This window comes from Zymoseptoria tritici, chromosome 4 (assembly GCF_000219625.1).
Source record: "Zymoseptoria tritici IPO323 chromosome 4, whole genome shotgun sequence".
Lineage (NCBI taxonomy): Eukaryota > Fungi > Ascomycota > Dothideomycetes > Mycosphaerellales > Mycosphaerellaceae > Zymoseptoria > Zymoseptoria tritici.
Genome location: NC_018215.1, coordinates 2,527,743 through 2,550,871, shown reverse-complemented (window position 1 = coordinate 2,550,871; position 23,129 = coordinate 2,527,743). Strand labels below are relative to the sequence as shown.

The 23,129-nt window shown below is 54.9% G+C and overlaps 4 protein-coding genes across 4 annotated transcripts; 3 read left to right on the top strand and 1 right to left on the bottom strand.

Moving 5' to 3' along the window:
- Positions 1-3,942: 3,942 nt before the first annotated feature.
- Positions 3,943-5,692, top strand: MYCGRDRAFT_41254 (uncharacterized protein; the record flags this gene model as incomplete). Its single annotated transcript, XM_003853184.1, has 3 exons — positions 3,943-4,395; positions 4,446-4,654; positions 4,711-5,692. Coding segments are annotated over 3 exons (1,644 nt in total), but the record flags the coding sequence as incomplete, so codon positions are not given.
- A 1,497-nt stretch (positions 5,693-7,189) lies between these two features.
- MYCGRDRAFT_100058 (uncharacterized protein) lies at positions 7,190-10,945 on the bottom strand (the record flags this gene model as incomplete). The annotated part of the gene is made up of 3 exons (XM_003853096.1): positions 7,190-9,066; positions 9,289-9,915; positions 9,976-10,945. The coding sequence occupies 3 exons, from the start codon at positions 10,943-10,945 to the stop codon at positions 7,190-7,192; spliced, it is 3,474 nt and encodes a 1,157-aa protein (XP_003853144.1).
- A 597-nt stretch (positions 10,946-11,542) lies between these two features.
- On the top strand, positions 11,543-12,427 carry MYCGRDRAFT_109300 (uncharacterized protein; the record flags this gene model as incomplete). Its single annotated transcript, XM_003853185.1, has 1 exon — positions 11,543-12,427. The coding sequence occupies one exon, from the start codon at positions 11,543-11,545 to the stop codon at positions 12,425-12,427; it is 885 nt and encodes a 294-aa protein (XP_003853233.1).
- Positions 12,428-19,355: 6,928 nt separating this feature from the next.
- MYCGRDRAFT_109299 (uncharacterized protein) lies at positions 19,356-22,477 on the top strand (the record flags this gene model as incomplete). Its single annotated transcript, XM_003853186.1, has 4 exons — positions 19,356-19,365; positions 19,745-19,994; positions 20,435-20,623; positions 20,689-22,477. 4 exons carry the CDS (start codon positions 19,356-19,358, stop codon positions 22,325-22,327), a joined length of 2,088 nt encoding a protein of 695 aa, XP_003853234.1.
- Positions 22,478-23,129: the final 652 nt, after the last annotated feature.

The following is a 23,129-nucleotide window of genomic DNA, read 5'->3' as shown; positions in this document are numbered from 1 at the left end:
CAACCAAATGCCACCGGAGTTCCACCGCATACCATCGACGTTGCTCGCTTGATGCGGCATTTGACACTTCGCGGAACAGCACATCAGCTAGTGCAAGACAAATGCTGCATCTTGCCATCTCACTACCACACCCTCGCAATGCATTGAGACTGCTACACTACTCCAGCACGTGAGTGTGTCGGGCAAGATGCCCCTACGCCGTGCTATTGTGCGGCGTATACGGCAAAGTCGACATCATGTCCGCAAGATACGCCAATCAGACACACCACTGGTGTCAGATGTCTCCGCTGCATCTTCGACTACTGAGCTGCCACCGGAACGCGATCAATTATCGCACTGGCAGGCATTTAGACCAGAGAATTGCCTACAGATGTACTCTACCAGCAAATTCGCGATGTGAGTAAAGCTTCAATCCAGCCAAAAGCTCCACTAACGCATCTGCGTAGTCCAAACACGATGTCGAAGCACTTCGGCGGAGCGGCGGTCAAATTGTATACGCATGGCTCGGCCCAGGATAGCTGGCAGGCAACGATTGCATCGCTGAGGAAGCCCTTCAACTCCGACTCTGACATACAGCTTCTCGCTGCAAGCAGTCCTTTGCACGCCTTCGGATGTCTCGCCAGAATCGCCGTCTGCGTGCTCAAAGATCGCGACAATGCTCGAAACGCTTTTGTGCAACTTTTTTCTAGGATGTCGCCACTATCTTTGGAGCGGAGGGCTACCTTCAGCAAGACCGCTCTCCCAGGATGGACTGTGTATTGCGCGATCAGCAAGTCTAGCGATGGCCTGCGATCAAGACCCTGGATATCCTTGGAGACCAATAAGATACTTCTCTCCAAGCCCACAACCGTACGGAGCTCGACTAAAGCCAATACCAGGACCGGCAGTGCATTGCCATTCAGATCTGCTGATACTGATTTTGGCCTCGTGTGGGCGATAGGCGGCGAACTCAAGCCTGCCGCCTTCGATGGGGTTTCACCTGCTCTTGAGGGAAGTGAAAGATTGCAGCATGGCTCTGTCTTCAGATCCATCACCGACAGCTTGAATCTTGCCATTTCCCGCGCCACGAAGCAGTATAGCAGCTGGACATCATGCGATTCGATGATGCTCGATGTCCAAAGAGCACTTCTTGAGCACTTGAAGTTGTCGCCTCTCCCATCTGTGCTAGATCTGGCCCAACTGAATATCGATCTAATCAGGGACTTTCCACGTGGACGACGCTACGTCCGACGCATTCGACTGAATAGTGATGGCACTGTGCGGAAGAGCAGCGATGGTGATGAAGGATCAGACCTGAAGATGCTCCCGGTCTTAGAATCGCACTCTGCTATCGAGCCCGATATCGAGAGGCCGAAGATGCTTTCGACGCTGGAGGCAAACTCTGCCATCAAGCTCACACCGGATTTCAATGCTTCCGGGTCGTGGTTGGGTTGGAAAGATAAAACTCTGTGAGTACTTGCGAAACGCGGGGTATATGGAATCCTAATTCAAGGTAGTTCAGACGAAGCATCAGCGAAGTTGGGTGTCGACACATTCTGGAAGGCCAGAGCCTTGAAAAGCAGCAAATCGAACGTTGACAACGAGTTCGCCATCTTCGACGCTGCGTGCCAACGTTCTGACAGCAAGGGTCTTGAATGCTTCCTCACTGCTGCTAGACCATCAATTTACTTGCGCTCGGCGGCCATCCCATTACCAGACAGTGGGGAAAGCACTACGAGGGCTTACAGGATCAGTTTAACGCCAAGACCAGCGGGAGTCCGATTCACGATGAACCTTCCACGCATTCACATCTCAGCTCTAGCCATTGCTGGTGCAAGATCCAGGCTCCCCATCGACGTAGAGCTTCGGGCCTTCGTCAGCTCGAATCAAGCAAGCGAATCAACAGCCAATGCAAAGACAATGGCACTGATACCCGAGGAAGTCGCTTATATCGTGGGTGCCGCCGAGGTGGTAATCGAGAGCATCAGCAAAGCAACGGCTTTCGACGATGCAGTGTCGGCCGCTTCTGCTCTTGCAGAAGCCCTCTTGAGGATTCTTGCGTTCCGCAGCCCTTCCCTGAGCCTTGGCTACGCTTACGTCAGTATCGCACCACTCCAGCCACACGGCGCTCGTGCGATGGCCCGCTGGGCAGCTGAACAGACATTCGAAGATAGAGTTCGCAGCGGCGATGCAAATGTCTATATTCAAGCTTCTGCCAATACTGCTCCGGTCGCAGATGCCAGTGACATTGAGTTTGCACCAGAACTTGAAGCGGACGAGCAGACGGTTGAAGAGAAGGATGCAACGGTTCCCTTTCGAGTCATCGAGCCCGATGGAGAAATATCCGTGGCCCGAGACCCACCCTCACAGGAGAATGGACCTGCAGAAAGCCTGGAGAAAGATCCATCCCACGCCGGTGAGGTCGCGGGGTCAGCGCTTGATGCGACGTCTCAAGGAAGAGACGAGCAGAGTGCAGCGACAAGAAGTGAACCGAGCGATTTCCACCTGCGGATTGTCCGCGGCTCGGTCTGTTCCTCTGTTTTGTTGGACGAAAGCATGGCACAGGTATCGGATTGCCGGAAAGCCAAGCTCAATATTGTCTGGGGCTCAAAATATGCACCCGACTCAGACAGGTTGTCGCTTGCTGATATCAAACACCTTGCGGCAGCAGAAATTTCTCGCATCGATTCATTTACTCTGGGGAAATTCCGTGATGCATTGCAGCGAATAGGAAATCTTCTACCTGGACGACCAGGAATCGATGCGCATTTGACCTTCGAGTCTAGCATTCCATCCTGCCCCAAGATCAGCACTGGTCGGCTGATGGTCAGACTGCACTTTGATCGGCAGAAGAAATCGGCGGGCCTCAGAATGACAGGCGTGATCCGCCGTCTCGAAGATCAGCAGAGAGCTTTATGGGTGAACGCTAGAGCGGCGTTCGGATTCTCGTCTCAGCCTTTCTTGCAATTCTTGTCTGTAGCCCATGGCGAGAGGGTCCTGGTCAAGACGTGGGAAGCAGCCTTTGAGCATGTACTTCGTCCTATCGTTGAACGCGGTAATTGGGACGATTTGCCCGCACTGGGTAAAGAATGTCGTCGCGAATTGGACAGGTACAAGGCCACCACCACGTCGGAACTCCCCAACAATGTATGGCGCATTAAGCTATCTGCAGTCGACATGAGGAAGGAGGGTAATGAGAACGATCAGCAGCACTCTGCTGAGGACTTCGAGAACGAGGATGAAGAGCACGAGGATGCACTCGAGCACGAGGGCCCCTTTGATGAGCTGAGGGAGGAACGCCAACACCCACAGGACGATCTTGCAGACCATCAGGACTCCCCCGGACGCGCGAGACCCGTGGAGGAGCTCGACACTTCCTCTGCAGCTCATTCTCACGTCCCCACACACGATGCCACGTCTACGACAGCCCACGAGGAGAGCTGGGACTCGGAAAAGCACGATGCCCAGACAGAAGAGGACTACGGAAACTGCGCCGAATACCACCTAAGATCGACGACTAGTGATACGGTGAAATCGAGGCTCGAACTGGGCCAGATGGTGGACGGCGCAGAAGTCGTGGCTGGTGTAAGCTGGAAGTCGAGCGAGCCGCCCTCCACGGATCAATTAGGCTTTGCCGACCTGCGCGAAATGGTTGAGAAAGAGCTCTGCTGCGTTCGTCCATTCACATTCAACAGCTTAGGGCATGCTTTGCGGCGGCTGGGAGAGGTATTGCCATCCGAGCCCTTCGTCGAGGTTTATCTAACGCCCTTGCTCAAGAAGGCCTGTGGTAGCGGTACGAACTCTGACCCCTCGCGACTGGACATGAAGTTCAGATTCTCGAACACTTTGCCTGGACGTGTGAAAGCCGACATGCGGGACATCGTTCGCAGCCAAAGTGGAGCGCAGCGAGGGAAGACGACAATTACAATCGAAACAGCAGGGATGTCGCTGTCTCCCGATATCATGTCCGATGCGCAGGGCATTGAAAAGCTGACCAATTTTTGGGACCTTGCATTCCAAAACGTCATTCGCCCAATTGCCACAGCGACTGACTGCGACATCCGTGGGCTGACGGCGCTGAGGACGGAAGTTCGCCTCGGCCTCGAAAAGTACATCAACACCAGTGTCTTGAACAAAGTGAGATGTAGGAGGATTAGAGCAAGATGGGATCCAGATGATACCAGCCAGGAACACCGGAAGATCGTTGAGGATGAAGGACGGAAAGAGCCACATTGGCGACGAAACGTCTTCTTGGCCCTGGGAAGCAACGTTGGTGATCGATTCCGAAACATTGAAGACGCCTGCGATAAGCTTGACGAATGTCAAGACATTCGAATTATCGATACTAGCCCCCTGTACGAGACGGAGCCGATGTACGTCGAGGATCAGGATCGCTTCCTCAATGGCGTGTGCCAGGTAAGTTATTCGAATGCATCGTTCGAGGGAGCTACATTGACTCAGAAAAGATTGAAACAACTCTTGCGCCAATGGACCTACTAGACCGCCTTCAAGCCATCGAGAATGACCTCGGACGAGTCAAGTTCATCGACAAAGGCCCTCGCAACATTGATCTGGACATCATTGCCTACGATCAGGAGATTATCAACAACGAGCGCTTGATTGTGCCTCATCTCCTGATGACAGAACGCGAATTCGTCTTGCGTCCGCTATGCGAGTAAGATCCATCTATCACGCCTCAGTGCAAGCTACCGATTAACTAATGATTCGCAGTCTCAGTAGCGGTCGAAGTTGGCACCATCCAGCAACACGATTGACCGCCACTAAGCATCTGAACAAGCTGCCCCGTTCCAAAATTCCGATGTCTTCTGTGACACCTCTAGCACCGTTGTGCGAGTCACTGCGGGCTTTAGATCCTCACCGTCGGACGCACGTCATGTCGATTCTGAACATAACGCCGGACTCGTTCTCCGATGGCGGCGTGCATGCACTGTCGGACATTTCTGCTTTGAAAGCAACGATCCTGTCACACGTTGCGGCTGGCGCAACCATCATCGACATCGGCGGTCAGTCCTCCCGTCCGAATGCACCAGACGTCACCGAAGAGGAAGAAATGAATCGCATTCTGCCGGCCATCGAAGCCATCAAATCTCTGCCAGAAGCTGCGCATATCGCCATCTCGGTCGACACCTATCGCGCGTCTGTGGCTGAAGCAGCTGTCAACGCTGGTGCACACATCATCAACGATATCTCTGCTGGCCTGCTTGATCCTGATATGCTCTCTACGATCGCTCGACTCAAGTGCATATATATCATGATGCACATGCGTGGAACTCCAGCAACGATGCAGTCTCAAGTCAACACGACCTACATGGGTCAGGTCAACCACAAGGTGCGTAGAGAACTAGTCGAGCGTCTCCAGGCCGCTCGCGAAGCCGGGATCCGTTGCTGGAAAATCATCCTTGACCCCGGCATCGGATTCGCCAAGACAGCGGAACAGAACGTGGAGCTTTTACGGGACTTCAAGCAGCTCAGAAACAACGCGATGGTGAGAACCGTACCCTGGCTAGTAGGAAGCAGCCGAAAAGGTTTCATCGGCCAGATCACTGGCACGAAGGTAGCGGCCGACAGAGTGGGAGGTACCGCAGCCACTGTCGTGCAAGCAGTTGCGGGTGGAGCTGATATCGTGAGGGTTCATGATGTTGAGACTATGACACAAGTGGTGAGGATGTCCGACGCCATGTACAGAGGTATGAAGCAACAGCAAGACAAGAAGGAGAAGACTGCCAGCATCCAAACGGGCAAAGATGAGGCGAGCAGTGAGGCCGAGACGAAGACCGCCGCGGCCGAGTTGATGTTCAACGCAGACGAGGCTGCGAGCGAGACACGACCGCAAGCCGATGCAGTCGAGCTCCCCAACGCCGACGATGAAGCTGCTCACGAGGCAGAGTCCCGGGTCGGAGAAGCTGGTCTGCAGTCTTATGAGAACACGGCTTCCAACGAATCGGAGTCGGACAGAACGATACAAGCTGAATCTGTCAACGAGCCGACACCAAATGAAGCATCAGCCGACGATCAGCCAAGCGAGAATGAGCCACTCGATGAGCTGCAATCCGGGACAAAGAGCGCTGACCTGCGAACGACCGAGGACGAGACCATCTCCGATCAGGATTCGAAGGACGAAGAAGTCGAATCTCTGCTCAGCGAGGACGAGTCAATCGACGCGATCGTGTCGAAGATACAAGGTGACGAACGACAAACAGCCGAGAATGAGACCGCGGCTGAGCAGGAGCTGAGTGATGAACGTTCCGCCCTCTACGGAGACGCCGAAGCGGCCATGAGGGAGATTGAGTCAGATGGAGCAACTGAACCCGTGTCAATCGAGAATGAAGCTCTGGACCAGGTAGAGTCAAATCATGACGACGTCAACCTTCAGACAACCAGAGACGAGTCTGTCGACGACGCAGACTCAGGATATGAATCAGCCGAAGACTCGTCATCTGAGGATGGTGTCGTCGACCAGACAGAACCAAAAGACGAAGGCACTGAGCTCGAGTCAACTCAGGATGAATCTGCTAGCCCTTCAAGCGAAGACGAGGCATCCCACGAGACAGAGGCGAAAGAAGGGTCACAAATGCAGCGAACGGAAAGCGAGCTCGTCGAAGAAGCGCAGTCGCGGGATGAGGAAGCTGAAACTCAGCCAACAAGGAATGATTCCGTCCACGAGATTCACTCAAAGGACCAGTATGAGAAGTGAATGAAATGCTGGTGTGCCGCGAGGGAGTAGAGACAGACGCCAAGAGGTGTTGAGGAGGAGTCGGGCTTGAAAATTGGCTTCCCCAGAAAAGGAAGAGGAAAAGCATGTAAATTACCACATAGAGTTGCTTGTCGAGCATTTCAGCGTAGCATCAGCATCAGCATAGCATCTTGCAGCGTACGGGATAGAATAGAAACCCCAGCATGGAATAGCACAGCACACCGAGGCGCCCTACTCTTGTTCTCGAGCAGTCAATCGCAAGCCAGCGACCTGAGTTATCCACAAAGTTGTCCATTACACACATTGCAAGCAACGAAGCGGGTTCGAAAAATCGTATACACGCAGTAACAACACCACCTCATCGACCAACGGCTCACAAGCAAAGCCATCAGTTCCTCTCCCGCCATCAACGTCATCACCTCTTCCTACGTCCTAACTTTTGGTCCCCATGCACCAAAACACTCCTCTATTCTACCCTCCCACTTCAAGATCTGCTCAATTCTCCGTCTCCCACTCCACCCAATCCCTCCCCACAACTCTCCAAACCCTCACCTCCCCACTCTTCAGATCCCCAAGTCGAAATTTCTCACTCCTCACTCCACCCTTCTTCCCATCCCTCCCCTGTTCCCAGCCTTTAATCGCCCTCTTCGTGCCATCCCACTCCTCTACAATCGCAACGTGTTGCGGTCCGTAGTCCGCTTTGTATTTATGCTTCATCGCGCCATGCGTGCCCTCAAATCGCGCATTGCGCAACGTGACAATGTCTCCCGCGCGGATCTCGTCGTACTGGAGGGTGGACGCGTTGGCGAGGTTGGCGTAGATGATGGAGCCGTAGGCGCGGGTACCGACGGGTTGCAGGGCTTTGGGATGTGCGGCGATGAGGGTGGAGACGAGGACGAAAGATGTGCCGTCGCCGACGTTGGAGTCTTTGCGGGTGTTGCCGAGAGAGGAGGCGGATTCGGCGATGGAGCGGCCGAAGCGTTGCCAGTAGCCCTCGAGTTGGTCTTGGCGGAGTTTGGGTGGTGGTGCGAGGTGGCGTTGTTCGAGGTTGATATCGGCCGGGTTCTTGGAGTCGAAGCGTGCGGTGATGATGGTTTGACTATAGTCCATGTAGAGGACGTAGATGTCCTTGGAGATGTAGGTGATGCCGCCGCGTTTCGAGGTTGTAGACTCTTCGCATTCGGAGAGGATATCAACACCATTGCGAGGTTGAAGTGCAGGTGGGAGTGGTTGCGACGCTGTCCACCATTGAGTGTCACTCGGAAGAGGCACATCAGCAGCGATCTGCCCATTGCCCTCGGCAGGTCTTGATTCCATCGATCGTCGACCTGTAGTATCTGATCGGCGAATGTCTAGGGACTCTCTCGGTGCCGCACGCTGTGGTGGTGGAGCTGGCTGCGGAGGTGGAGCTTGGGCAGGTGGTGGCGCAGGAACCGCACGCTCTTGTGGAGGAGGTGGAGGCGGGCGCTCTACTGAACGACGAGGTGGAGTGGTTGAGTACATCTCATCTGCTGAGCTATCTTGTCCTTCGTCAGTTTCTCTACTCGGAACAGGTGGTGGTAATGACGGAGCAGCGACGGGCACGGCAACAGGGGCAGGCGGTGGTGGACCTCGGCGATTCTCGTAGCGGAACGGGTCGTAATCGTCATCCTGGTCGGCGGAGCTTTGTTGCGATCCAGGAGGCAAAGGCGGCGGGGCTCGAGGCAGGTCGGTGGATTGTCGTGTCCTGGTTGGGAGCTGAGGAGGAGGCGGCGGCACTGCTCTGGGCGCACTGGTTTGTGGAGGTAGTGGAGGCTGAACCGGGCTGTTTTCGGCTGTTGTGCTGTCGTCAAGACTGATGTCGCGTACGTGCTGAGACTTCAATGCGTCCTTGTGCTTCACACCAGATGCAATGTCAGTATCGTAATCTCCCTCGTATTCGCTTTCGCCACGACCTTCAGAATCGTCAGTATATGCAGGTACTGCTGAACGACCGGCATTGGCTGGTCGCGGCGGAGGTGGCGGGCGTGGCGATGTCAACGGGCTCTGCGGAACTGGCGGCGGAGCACGACTAGCTCTCCGATCTGATATTGCTGATTGAGGCTCATTGCTGAAGTATGACTTGTTATCGGTCGCTGATCCGGGCACTGGCGGCGCCATTCCGGTGCTTGCGCGAGTTGGTGGACCAGGAGTCAGAACATCCGGGGATCCCATCGACTCTCGCTGTGGGTTGATTGACATCTCGTCGTCCGATTGGTATCCAGGTCCGGGTGACATAGGGGCAGCTGGAGGAGGCGGAACCGGACGAGCATCGGGCGCAGTCGCTCGCGGTGTTGGCAGACCACTGCCAGGGATGGGAGGAGGCACACTCGCATCGAGTGACGGTCGAGAGCCTATGTCAATGTTAGCGCACGAGTTTTGCAATAAAAATATCGAGGACACTCTATCACGTTGCATCTTGTCTTGCGGCCTGAAGCTCTTCTCCAAACTTGCTGGCACATCCACATAGCCATCCGCCGAAGACAGCGGCAGGCCGTGAGTGTGGTGACCAGAGTCGAACTTGACATTGCGCGCCGGCGGTCGCTTCGATGCAGACGAGATGCGATTCTGCTTACCTTTTGGCACCGGCGGAGCAGCGGCTCTCTCCTCGGTGAGAGATTTTCGCGGCGGAGGCATCGGTTGATCTTCCTCCAAACCTCGTTCAGATCGCTCCAGTGACTTGCGGCCTGCTTCAGAGCTTTCCGTTCTCGAGAAGCCCGGCATCGGAACTCTTTGCGGAGGCGGAGGTGGAGATGTCGTCTCGTTCTCCGCGCTGGCCTGTCTTGGCTTCGTTGACTTCTTCTTCGAAGCAGTTCCGCCGGGAAGTGGCATCGCGCCAGGTGGGCCGAACATGCCAGCCATGCCCATGCCGCCGCTCATCTTTGCCATGCGCTCTCTCAGCTCCAGACGTCGTCGAGTCTCCTCGTCCATGCTATCGTCTTCCTCTTCTTCGCCTTCTTCGGGGTCCTGCTCGTCGCCAACATCCGCTTGTTGCTTTGGAGCGGTGTTCGCCCGTGAAGGTGGAAGTGGTGCATGTCTCTCGTCGCTGTCATCTGGGCCAATCGTACCGGCATCGTCTTCAGTTGTCTCGCCAGCAGCTGACTGATCTGCGTCGTTCTCGCTGACAGGCTCGTGTTCAGGGGCTGCGATGACAGGAGAGAGTGGAGTCTCATCTAGCTGGTTTGATGGCACTCGCGGGCGTTCTCTTGGGAGATCCAGAGATTGTCTGTCCATTGACTGCCTCCCTGCAACAACAGGCTCACGACTCGTGACTTGCTCCAGCTCATCAGCCTCGCCCACTGCCTCTGCTTGCTCAGATGACTGGGAGAACTTCTTTACAGGAGGCTTCTTCTCCCGCTTCTCACCACCTCCATCTGCTCTCCGCTGTGCCTGTTCAAGCTGTTGCTGCTGCAAAAGTGCAATACGCTCTTTCAAAGTTGTAGGCTTCGGAGCATCCTCGCTTTCCTGTTGTTGCTCCGGGTCACTCGTCAACCCAGCCGCCTCCGCTGCAGCACGATCTTCCTCTCGTCTTCTCTTGATCTCCGGATCCTCCTCTCTGATGTACGGCTTGTGGATTGTTTCGACTTTCGGAGGAGGAACGTACGAGTTCGCTGAGGGAGGAGGAGCGACGAAAGGCTTCTTGATGAACGTGTTGCCTTGTGGCTTACCGCCACCGGGAATTATCGGTGCTACCGGTGCAGCTGCAGGCTGGTTGAACGCGGCAATCCTATCTCGAAAGGCATTGGACTTGGCGGCGATCGGTGGAGGAGGCTTCTTTGCGGATGCTGGTTCGGCGGGAACTGGTTTAGGTCCTGGCGGAGGTTCGCTCTTTACAGGTGGGGCTGGCTGTGCGGCAGAAGTCGGCGAGCGCACTTCTTCTGCCTCGCGTGGTGGTGGTTGCGGCTTCGATGCTACTGCTACTGGAGGAGCAACATCCTCTTCGGACGCCGGCTCCTCTGGCTCCGCGACTGGCTCTGGAGCTGGCGCAGCTTCCGGCTTTGTCCGTGCAGGTCGCGTAGGACGTGCTGGCATTGGCGGCTCATATTTCTCAACAAACTCCCTCGGAAAGATGCCAGCCTGAGTCGCACCTGAGGGATCAGTGTACTTCCCTTCCAGCCAGCTGTCGTCCACCTCTTCGGTCACGTCAATGATTTGTCCGACTGGAAAGCCCAGATCGTCCTCCTCTTTCGCCTCGAAGTCGTACCGCGCCTTGACCTTGAACAGCGACGCCATGACGGGCGGTGGGGCAGGTGTCGTTGTCGATGACAGTTTTGGAGAGGCCGTATGGATGTTGCTACGGCTAGAAGCTCACGGTCGCCGTCTGCGGTGCGCCGGCGTGGGCTGTGCTGGTTCTGAAGCAGGTTGACGCAATGACCGCGTGGCCGCCTGGTGGGCAATGTGCAAGGAGCTCGTCGTTGGTCGGGACGTCGTCGTGCTCGAGCCGGCAATGGTGCAGAGGGAAACAGAGCTTCGACAGCTGTGGATGGAGGTGAAGTCGTCCTCAGTAGCGTGGCCTGTCTATCGCAATTTAGATACAGTCCACCAGCGAAAGCAACGACGATGAATCCACAACACACTAGAGCGGCCGTTCTCGAAACGTGGGCGGAGATGACGATGAGGGCACTGTGGCTGACGTTTGAAACAATGACATCTCGCTTTCGGATCGGTATCTCGCATTCGGATCGCCCACTCGACTCGGATTCGGCTTTGTATGTGTGGCGCATGGAGGTATACATTCACTTGATCGACTTGGATGACTTGACCTTAGCTTGACAATCAATATAACCGACTAGCTCCGACATACCTCACGGCTGGAGCATATCACGGAATATGGCCTCAACAACACCCCTCAAGTCGATACTGCGTCCACAACCACCACGCAAGAAGAAAGTCCCCGAAGTCACAGAAGAACAAAAGGCGCAAATAGAAAAAGACAAGCGCAACCTGGACCTCGCTCTCAAACACGCCCACCGAATCCAATATCAGAAAGACGTTGAAGCGACCATTTTGAACTCCACCATCGCCTTGCTAGACTTCCCTTCATCCTCCACATTCACCGCCCGCGAAGCCCTCGCCTTCACAACCCTAGTCAAAAACTTCCAACCCTCCGACTACGACAGCCTAATCGAAGAACGACGCATCGACTCGAAATGCGGCTACGTACTATGTCCTCAAGCTCCTCGAGCCATCACTCTCGGCGCATCCGCAGCTTGGAAACTCAAGAAAGGCGCGGGAGACTGGTGTAGCGATCATTGCGCCAAGAAAGCGCTCTATGTCAGAACGCAACTCAGCGAAGTCCCAGCTTGGGAACGAGTGCCGCAGCAAGTTCCAGACATTCAACTTCACGCCGACGATGCGCCGCCGGAGGATGATCCGCTGGTGAGGAGAGCGAAGAGAGCGGAGAGGGTGAACGAGTGGCGGACGAAAGTTGCGGACGACGAGGAATTGGCGGCGGAGAGAGGAGAGAAGACGGCTTCATTCCGGCCGAATCAAGTCATGAGTGAGGCGGTTGTAGAGAAGAAGGTAACGGGGAGGGCGAAAGCGCCGGAGATGGAGGGAGACTTGTTTGCGATGCCGGGTGGGTTGATTGAAGGGTATGCGCCGAGGAAGGTTGTGGCTAAAAGTAGGATCGGAGGGAAGGCGCAGGCTGATGAATACGAGGACGATGAAGAGGAAGAAGACTACGAGGAGGAGCTAGATGATTACGATGAGTGAGGGCGCTCTCTGCGTGGCCTGACGCTGTCTGGAACGGTTTCCATCTCCCCCCGAAACTACTTATTCTGGACTAAAGACCCACGTGCAGAACGTCGAACCAGACGGCTTGAGCCCCGACATGTCTTCCCAAAAAAAGAAGAAGAAATAAAATAGCAGCCTTCCAGAACCTCCGATACCAAACCGGACCTCTTGCCAACTCCGCCCATCGGGTCCACCTCCGAAACCGCCACAGGCATCACATCTCGCCATGCACCTCTACACCCGATCCAAACCCTCCGCATCAAAACAACCACAAGCACCACGCCTGGTCCCACCTCCCTGTCAAAAGACCCAAACGGATTGATGCATGAGTTCGTATCCAGCCATGCGAAAAGTCAACACTCCATTCATCCCTTGCTTCCTCGCTCCCGAGGGCTTTCTTTTCGCATCGGTGCATCCGAGACATTTTTGCTACTCCACCCATCCACACACTTTTACGGAACTTGGTGCGGGTTGGGTGTGGGGTTTTCGTTCGAGAAGGTTATTGTTGCAGGAGGCAGGGTAGGTGGGAGGGAGGGGTGGAGATGTGGTTGTTTTGAGGCAGGGTGGGGATGTGGGTTTGAGGCAGGGTGTAGTGGAGGATTCCACGCTAGGAGATGAGACCGTGGCCGTATGCTTCGCGTCTATCTGGTAGAAGTGGCATCGATAAACAAGCGCAAGTCGTGCACCGTGAGCGAGAAACCCAAAACATGCCGCAGACGACATCGTGTCTTCCGATATGATCTGATGATCACAGCATCCGTTCAATCAAGACAGAATACTTCCTCAGTGTTCTAACTGCGACTTCTTCCGCTATGTCTCTCACACCCTCTTCTCCTATGCAGCTTTCCGCTTAGCGTGCTCTCTTTCCTTGCGTCGGGGATGTCTATATATCGAAAGCTTGTCTTGCAAGGTGCATGTGGCAGAAAGCGTGGTGGTTGAGGCAAGGTGGAAGATCAGATAAGACTCGGTAAGAGTTGTTGTTTTAATTCGAGGTGTTGTTCGCGGGTAATGTGGTTCGTATGTATGCTTGTGTGGGAGGACGCCTACGTTCTCGAGCTTATGTGGATATTGAGCATGTCGCGAGGGGTACTCACTGCTTTGGTCAGAAAAAGGCTGCGAGCCGGTATTGCTCACTCCCTTGTAGGACGGAGTGAATGGTAGAGATGTCGTGTAGCTGCTTTGGAGCTGTTGATCGCAGGCAGCCATGTAAGAGCTCACTTGTTCAGAGTCTGATTTGAAAAGTGTAGAGGTCGAGGCGCTCGCGAACGAGGTCCCGGATGTATGACGAGAGCGCTGATCGTTCAGATAAAAGGCGCAGATACTTAAAAATAGAGACCGTTAAAATTCGATTTACTTTTGCGTATGATGAGCTGGTGTGTTCGGCTCTCCTGTACAGCTGGTGAGATGCATCGACGCCTAGTCCTTCGTATTACGATTGTAGAGCTCAAAGCCAATTCGCAACGACGCGAACATCCTCTTACTTTCCGCAGATCAGCTGACAAGTCATCGTTTGAAGTTCGCTCGATCTGCGGGCTCACCACCGCAACAGATACAGAACTCCCCATCGCCAACTCACCAATCTATCCACCCACCTCCCACCCTCAACAAGGCAAAGAACCAAGCCTTGCAACCTCTCTCACGGTAAGCTTAACAAGAAATCTTGTTTGCTGCAGCCTTCCCAGCAGCAGCCATGCTCTCATCAATCTGACGCAAGTCACTCAAGTCACGCAACCTCTCATCCATAGATCGTTCACCGATCCCCAGCAACCCACGTGAGGCTGACGACGAACGAGGCTGCGCCCTGGTGCATCGTACTTCGACGATCAGGAGTGGGAGGCTGACGTGGTGCTGGCGTGGGATGGACGGCGAGGCTGACGGAGGGCTAGGCTGAGAAGGGTTGGTACATGGGCGACAGAGATAGGCGTCGATTGTGGAGGAGTGTTGGGAAGTGCCTCGGTGGGGGAAAGAGAACAAGTTGTGGCAGATGCGGGTAAGCGATGGGCTGACGAGGCTGGGGTGTTGGGGATTGAGGAGTTTGCTGGCCGGCCTAGAAAAGGGGTCAGCGAAGGGAGTTAGAGGGTCTAGACCAACATTGCGATAGTAGGAGCTCAGCGTGACACATTCAGGAGCGTTCCTCGGCAACCCAGATTCCAGCAGTAGATTTTCTTGTTTCAAGACGTTGTCAGGAGCAGGAGCCGGGCCGACTCTACCAAGTATGAACCGCGGCAGTCGACATGCGTGCGACCATTCCCTCGCGGCAAGTCTGCTACAAGTCCAGTACTCCAGTCCAAAACAGGTATGAAGTTCGTCGCGGCTCTGCAAGGTCCCACCCTCGTGAAAGAGCACGAGCAGATACCCAGCCGAAGGAGCCGAAGCGTGAAGATTCGCCGTTAGCTGCACAACGTGAATTGCAAGGAAAGTCCGGAACGTTCCTGTGTGCTGCTGTCAGCCTGGCGGAGGGGTCGTACATGCTGTGAGGAAACGTTCCGCGATCAGGTGGTGTTTGCTGCCGCTGTTCCAGGAACTCGAATCGAAGGCGAGGAACATGTTTCGGAGTCCAATGACGATTGACGGAATCAGCGAGATAAGCATGTATCCCGTTGGAAATGTTGCTTGTTGTGATCACGGCGTTCTCGCGACTGTCGATCTTGCGTTGGCCCATTTGGCTCAGAATGTCCCCGACGATACTCTCGTCAGATGTCAGTCAGAGCGCGGAGGCTGGTTTCGTGGCGGGCTGACGAGCAACACGCAATCTCTTCTTTGCATCATCAGACAAGGCGCGGACGCCAGTCATATGATCGAAAGTTGGGATGTCCCTGGCTCGTCCAGCTGTAGTCACGACATGCACAATTGACCATTTCTGAACGCCTATCGCGACAGCTCTTGGCTTAAAACTGCTGTTGAATCGCAGGATCTCCCGCTGCTGGGTTGTATTTGGAATGTTTCTGCGGATGTCTGAAAAACGGGATGGAGGCATGACTGCGGAATCACAGCAGAATTGTTCGTCCGGCTTGAGTGAGAAAGTACTCCTCGCGGCTTCTGAAGCCATCAAACCTCCCGCAATCTCGACTCCATCGCCATGTGAGGCTCAATCGAAGCATGTGCTGTTCTAGGACATTGCACGGACCAGGTGTTCGTCTGGAAGAACCAACCCAAAGAACGTGCGACACAGTAACGACACGCGATGGAGGGGTGCGATGTACAGTCGATTGTATCTCTGCCGTATGGTCGTGCGGGGTCCGTCACTGTGGCAGCAGTGGGTGACACGGGGTAGATCTGGAGTTCCGCTGCCGTGCCATCATCAAATGGATGTTGAGCACCGCGAGAAAAGCTCCGATAACTACTTGGCGGATGGTGCAGATTCCGGGCGGGCTCGAGCAGTGATGTTTGAAACCGTGAAGATCATGAGGACAGCCGCCAGCCTCGTACTGCGTTGGAAGGATGTTGACAAATTGCGAGGCGCATTCTGCCCTGCTGAGTCTGCCGGAAAGCAAGTCACCGGACCTTCGACATGCGTGGCTGATTATTGCGCAGGAGACGATTGAAAAAGCGCGGCCATCGGCATACGTTGGGATGCGCTCGAGGATAGGACTCTGCGTGCTGCCGGCACTCGTGGTCCGTGACGTTCATCGATACCAGACCGAATTTGGGGCTCTGCGGTGTATTTGACCAAACGGGGCACAACGTCTGAATGTGGATCGTAGCCTGACGATTGCAGATCAGCAGCACACGATCTGAAAGTAGCGAGCGGATCTGAAGCGCCGTTTCAGAAGAATTGCTCTTGGTAGCAGCAAACAGTGAGCCGGGACGCTTTTGTCGATATTCATGCAGTCGCAGCGATCGTGAGGAAGTTCAACCAAAATACCAACCACGGACTTTGCATGATTGATTTGCGGTCCGCATGACAGATTAACGACGAGGTTGGTCGTTTCAGCTAGAAAGAGCAGCAATATGCCAAACTCGGTGCATAAGCTCGGCACGCCTTGCTGTGCGAAGGTGATCCTTTCGTCACGTGGGGAAGAAGACCCTGAAAGATGAAGTAGCGGTGAGGACGGTACCTGAGTGTGCCAACGGGTGGTCTGCAGCCATCCGAGAGCGTCCCAAGAAGTCTTCTCGAAGGACCACGAATGAGACATTTGGTTAGGGCAATTGCGGTAGGATTCCAACGCATGGCGCTGCACATGACATGACGCTCTCGAGGTTGGATGGGAACTCGCAGGAAGCCGAGATGTTTCTTTCCTTTGTCTTTGCGGGCCTCGTCGACTGCTCGGACGTGGGAGTTGGTAACCAATCGAATTGCAGAATGTAAGCAGCGAGCGCGCGGCCTGTTGAGATGGCTGTTGAAGATGCCGTTCAGCGATATTATATTCGAAAGCCGACATGTATGATGAGTGTGTCGTCGCTTTGGTTCAGAACATCGATCAATGCATGCATGTATGTAGGTGTCGTTGTTGATCTGCATCGCTTGTCGAGTTCGTCAATTGAAGCTTGGCGCGGCAGGAAGGGAAGGGACGGTCCGTGCACTAGCTTAACCGAATAAGCCGGACACGCCGAGTCCACCGGACGTCGCAGCTTGCATCCTTCGCCCTGCTCGCTTCTCCACTTCCAATCTTTTTGCCTCTCAAGCGACCCTCTCAGCTGCATGATAGCTGACATGGATTCGCGCGATCGAAGCAAGGCACTTCTGGGTCGACCTGCGGAATACGCGCAGCGCTCGCCGCAAATGGCATCATGTCTGTTGCGGGTTGGATCGGACTTGAAACCGAACGGCTCTCGCGCGTCGGCGATGGCAGAAAGCGGGACAACAACCACGACCAAGTTAACAGCGATCCTGCGGCAGGGGTGGAGTGGATCCTCCGGACGACTGTACTGTGATCACTGACGGCACAGCACACTGTTAGGTCCTCCGTCTGCCATCGGCGCTTGTTGGCGACTCGAGGGGAACCAGCGTGCCTCTGCTGCACTTATTGCGCAATGTGGCGGGTGTGTAGGGGCCATTACTCCACACGCCATACACCATCCATGATCGGGGAATAGTCTCCAGCGCAGCACCGAACAACTGTCAGCATTTCGCGTGACTCTGCTCTCACTTTTTGTGACAGGTTATTTCCATGTTGCGCAGCGCGACCGTTTCCTCGGGAGTCCTGCCGACCTAGATTGCTAGCCTGGCTGTACGGTTCCCGGGCCGATCGGGAGAGGCTTCCAGGGCACGACAATGGGTGGCTCGTCTCCATCCTCCGCAGACGATGCTGCGCCAATCCTCCCAGACTCCATGGGCCGATCATACACACCTGACCCAGAGGTGGGCATGGGCCTGTCGTTTCTGCGAGATGTCGGGGCCGTGCGGAGCGATGCATCGAGTCCTCAGTCGCCGGTCTTCCGTTCAGATCTGGCCATGGCGCAGCACATACACGGTACGGCCGAGGGGCCAAAGAGAGATACTCCACCTGATAGAGAGATTGCGGTGATGAGGACGTCTTGGTCTGCAAGGAGAATTGACAAACTGAGCGGAAGTCATCACTCAAGCACTGGTGAACGGGCGATACGCTGCCCTCCCTGGCTTGACGTTTATGAATAGCAGACCGCTTTCGGCGGACAGATGCAGCTTCCCACTGCGAGCTGCGAGGTGCCCGTGTGGCCTGAGCGCTGGACCTTTGAATACGCTCATCAATACTCTCATCAGACGGGGACCCAGCAGGTTGGTAACGAAAGAATATCCGTGCAGTCATTTTCTGCTGTCCGCGGCCAAGGTCGGTCATGACGCCGGTTAGAAGAAGGACACGATGGCCGGCTATCCCTGCCTCAGTAGACGCTGCTTTCCTTCAACACTATCGTTCCGTCTTTCTGGTGCATCGAGGAAAAAACTGGGCACTCCATCGTCTGTACTTCTTCCTGGTTCTTCCTCCCTGAAGTTTTGACTTTTCCCCGTTGCCTCTTTGTTCACACGTCCATCGTCAAGCAGGGCAGTCTTACCCGGGTCACACAAACACTCCGCTACTCAAGGTCCCAGATCAAGCACTGCAGCCTTCTGCAGATCCACGCGACGTCTTCCGCCCTCGACATATATCGGCTTCAGGAACGTTGCCCTCGTTCGACAAGATTTGTTCAACAAGATATCGTCCGACAAACACCGTCCACGTCCACCACCCACAAGGACATCTCCTCTTTCTCAGTACCACGCAGTACTCTGTCGACGCACTCGAAAACCTACAGCACCACTTCAGCATCTCACTTGCATCAGGTCAGTTCCTACATCTCCTCAAACTCATTTTGATCGCCGACCATGAGAGATGAACGGCGACGTTCGCGCCACTCGTGCAGGATGGCACTCTCCACCAAGGATGAGGAGGCGAACCAACCACTCTAGCGCGATGCGAAATGCTGGTCGGTCTTCAGGGTTCAGGGCTTACGAGAATGTGAGCTGTCGCAAAAGATGGAGGCTCCCGAAGACCAGCCACGCGAACGCCGCGAGTCGCAGGGAGTGCATCGTCCAAGCCAGAGGATTCCAATACCGAATTCTGATGTGAGAAGAAGCAAAGCTGACATGAAGAACAGATTTCCTCAAATCGACGTCTGACGTTGAAAGAAACACGGCCCCAGCGCACGTTTTGGAAAGTCAAAGCCGCCCTCGCGAGTCGGTCGTTGCTGTTTGTCCGGCCCAATTCGTGCTTTAGCGAGAAAACGCCATCATCCCCGCCGACGAATCGCGCATTCGCAGCATCTCGCCCGCTGTAAACGGTGTTGCTTGCCCCACCTTCACTACCTCGACGACGACGACGACGACGACGGTGATTATTGAGCGCAGTCCATTCCGACCGCCCACAACCCACAGCAACGATCGATACTCTCACTCTCTCAGGAAGAACGACTCGACGACAGAAAGACATAAATGGTGTCGGTTTTGACCATGGAGCAAGGTAAGCACTTGATCGCCTCTCGTCAAAACAGCCCCGGTCGCTTCATGCATTGCGCATCCTCGTTTCCCACTTTCACCACACCGTCGGTCCACTCTTCCAGCCCATCACCGAGAATTGGCAGCAGGGTACCAACCTGTCGAGTCGATCAATGGATGGGCGGTGCGACGTTTCAAGCGCGCATTGCTGTGTTGAACTGCACTCAGATGGATACACTTCACGTTGTGCGACAACGGCTGCAAATGTGATCGACCAAGTCAGCATGAGAAGGAGATCGACAGCCAACACACTGCGGATCACAGTCTGGACCAACATTCTCGCTCTGCATCGGCTCGCTTCTGGACGGTTTCCTCGCTACAACTTTGCTAACGCACTCGTGCAGGACCCATCCTTCAGCAGCATCATCAGCTACCTCTCCACGACTATTCGCTCTCCTCCGGCCACGACTACAACGACCAGTTCTCGCCGCATACGCATCACAGTTCATCCTACACGTCGGGCTCTGCCGCTGACCACCGCCGGGATGCGACGACCCAACTCCAGGCACCCGCTGCTTACAGTTTCACACCCAGTAACGGTACGCCTTCGGCCCGTTTCGTGTCCGATCGCATTGTAGCATCGGAGAACAGCAGGTGCGTCCTTTTCTTGTATTCCCTTCATTCTTTCACTCTTCCGCGCTCGCTCTCCGTGCATCTTCGACATGCGACCTCCCGGCTTCAGCAATGTCGACAAATCTGGACTCCTCAACGGTCATCTTCCGCATCACGGCAATTGGTTCTGCACGTCGGCCTGCAGGGTACTTCTCACCCACACCACTCAATGTGATACAAAATCCGACAGACCGGTCGCCTATCATGCTGACCAGTCTTGGTACTGATCACACGGGCGAATTATGTCATTCGAGACCGGTTCTCTTCACCTACCCTGGCCACTACAGTACGGCGGTACAAACTATGCTCGTACTTGAGCCACGTTACACCTCGTCACGCATTCTCCCTCTTCTTCACGACGACAAACAAGCGTTTGTGCGCCACCTTGAGACAATCGAAGCTAATTCCCGTTGACCTTCCAGCTACCACACGAACAATTTCACCGACTCCAGCTCCGGCTCCATCTCAAGCCCGTCCTCGGCGGCATCGTCGCTGGCTTACACCACCTACCAGCAGCAGAATCCTTGCACAAACATCTCCACCTATACCAATCCTGTGCCACTTCACCAATCGTACACCGGCACATATGCCAGTACACGAGTTCCATCCATGTAAGTCCATCTGGCAGCACAGCTTCCACAACGCATCCGTGACGAAGCTCACACCGGGTTGACAGTGCGGACAGTCTCGGACCGGGCATGCTGCCACCTCCCAACCCCATTCGATCACCGATAACAAGCTCATCGCATACACTCGACCGAGACTCGTACCCGCACTCCTCCCCCTTCCTCGCTCGACCTCTGCAGTCACCGGGCAGTCAATCCGGTTACGGATCCTACACCGACACACCACGAAGCAGCCTCACCTTTGGTAGCTTGCCACTGTCCAACACCTTACCCCACTCGTACCCCAACCCTCACGCGCACATGGCGTCGCCACCAGGCTACAGCAGCCATCACAGCAGCAATGAGTGCATCAACTTCCCATGGCCGACGCTGGAGATCCAGGCCGAGATTCAATGTGATGGCGCATCTGTCACACCCGAGGTTCACGCCAAGGTTGAGAAAGGCTTCTTTCCGTCCACCGTCGATCAGAAGTGGACGTGCTATCGACGCAACTACTTCTCCGTACAGTGTAGCTTTGAGCTGCATCCCAACATCAATGGTGGCCGCATGTTCCTGAAGCGATCAAACAGTACCAACACTGAGCCTATTCAAGCTATGGGCATGCGTCTTTCCGCGGCGGTTGATGGTCAGCATGGGAAGAACATCGAGCTCGTCCAGCATACACCGAAGCGTGACAATGGTCCGAAGACCAAGATTGACATCATCAAGGTTTCACCGATGCCTACATCGGGTCGCAACGAGCACACCGTCTCACCGCATGGCGTCTACCAGGTACCAATGTCGACCTTTCACGCCACTGGTCAGGTTCCAGGACCTTACCTTCCCCTGCAGAACGTCGCCGACCCCAACGCTTCACCATCCTCCACCACTCCGACAATGTCCTCGCAATTCGCATACGCCGCATCGACGCAATCACCTCAGCCAGGTCAGACCTGTTCCCACACCTTCGAGCGTGTTCAGTTCAAGCAAGCAACCGCCAACAACGGCAAGCGACGTGCTTCACAACAGTACTTCCACCTCATCGTCGAACTGTTCGCCGACGTCTGCAAAGAGAACAGCGATACTCCGAACTGGGTCAAGGTCGCTCATCGAGTGAGTGAGAAGATTGTGGTTCGTGGTCGGTCTCCCAGTCATTACCAGAATGAAGGTCAACATCAAAATGGTCGCACTGGTAGCTCGGGTGGAAGCAGTGGATACAGCACGACTGCAGGAGCCAGCTATGGTAGTCTCACAGCTGGTGGGTTCAGGACGGGATCGACTGGATATGGCGGCAGTCTCGGCGGTGGATCATATCGCACCAACAACGCATACGCCTTCCATCCATCGCCGGAGAACTCTGGCAGCAGCTCGTCTAGTGTTGACGGAGGTGCCAACGACGCCGACTACCCGCCTGATACTGTGATGACCGAGTCCGAGCGGAATGAGGTTCAAAGTCAAGAAGGCTACCGCTACTACCCTGGCTCGATCTATGAGGGTAACCCACCTCATCATGCAAGCTTGCCAATTCCGAAGCTCGAGTCCAGCGCGAGGTTCAACCTCTCGTCCGAGCCTTCACAGTGGGCGGTCAAGGCCGAGTACAGCGACTCGACGTCGCAAGCACCGTCGTGGCCGACAACGCTCAGCCGCTTTCAAGGCGTCGACTCCAGTCGTGGGTACTTTCCGGACTTGGCTGCCAACAACTACTCGTAGTGGTTGATGACTTTGGACGATGCTACGATATCAGAGCAACCTCTCTTTTGTTCGCATGTGCTGCGTTTGGTCACCACGCTTCAAGATACCCTACACAGCTCTCACACCCTGCGGCACAGGTGCCGGACGCCTGACGCATGATCCAAGAGCATCAACATATCCCATGGCGCAGCTACATTTCACTCGACTTCACTTCAACCGGAGTGCAGCACTGCACACAAGCACTTTTCGGCACTACGCCTTGTAATATCGGGCAACCTTTTTCGTTTCTGTCTGCACGGCGGGCTTCCTGCATTGTTCGGAGTTTTTGGGTGCGGCATTTTGGGCGACGGACTTGTCTTTTCTTTTATTTTCTTTTGATTTTGACAACGACCACTCCTTTTCACAAAACGAGGGAGGAACATCAAACAAGCATGAGATATATGATGTGCATGATATTATCCAATCGACAGAAGACGAAAGACTGGACTGGACAGAACAACAACATGGGAACAGACCGGATATGGGATGGTAAAAAGGACGTGGGATGTCAGAGTAAATCCGAGATGGAAAGAAGGGAACGTGGCAGAAGACACGGCGACTCGATCGACGAGTGATGGGCACGAAGGAGACGAAGGAAGGAAGTAATGTCGCAACGATGGACGACTGCAAGACTCGCCAATGCGGCATGACTGGCAAATGCATCATGATGAATGACCTTTGCGATCATAGATAGCTTAGCTTAGTGGGAATGGCGGTCTGTTCGCGAGGTTGGAGGAGGAGTGAGTGCTACGTTAGGTTTGTGGAGTGGGAGATTTGTACT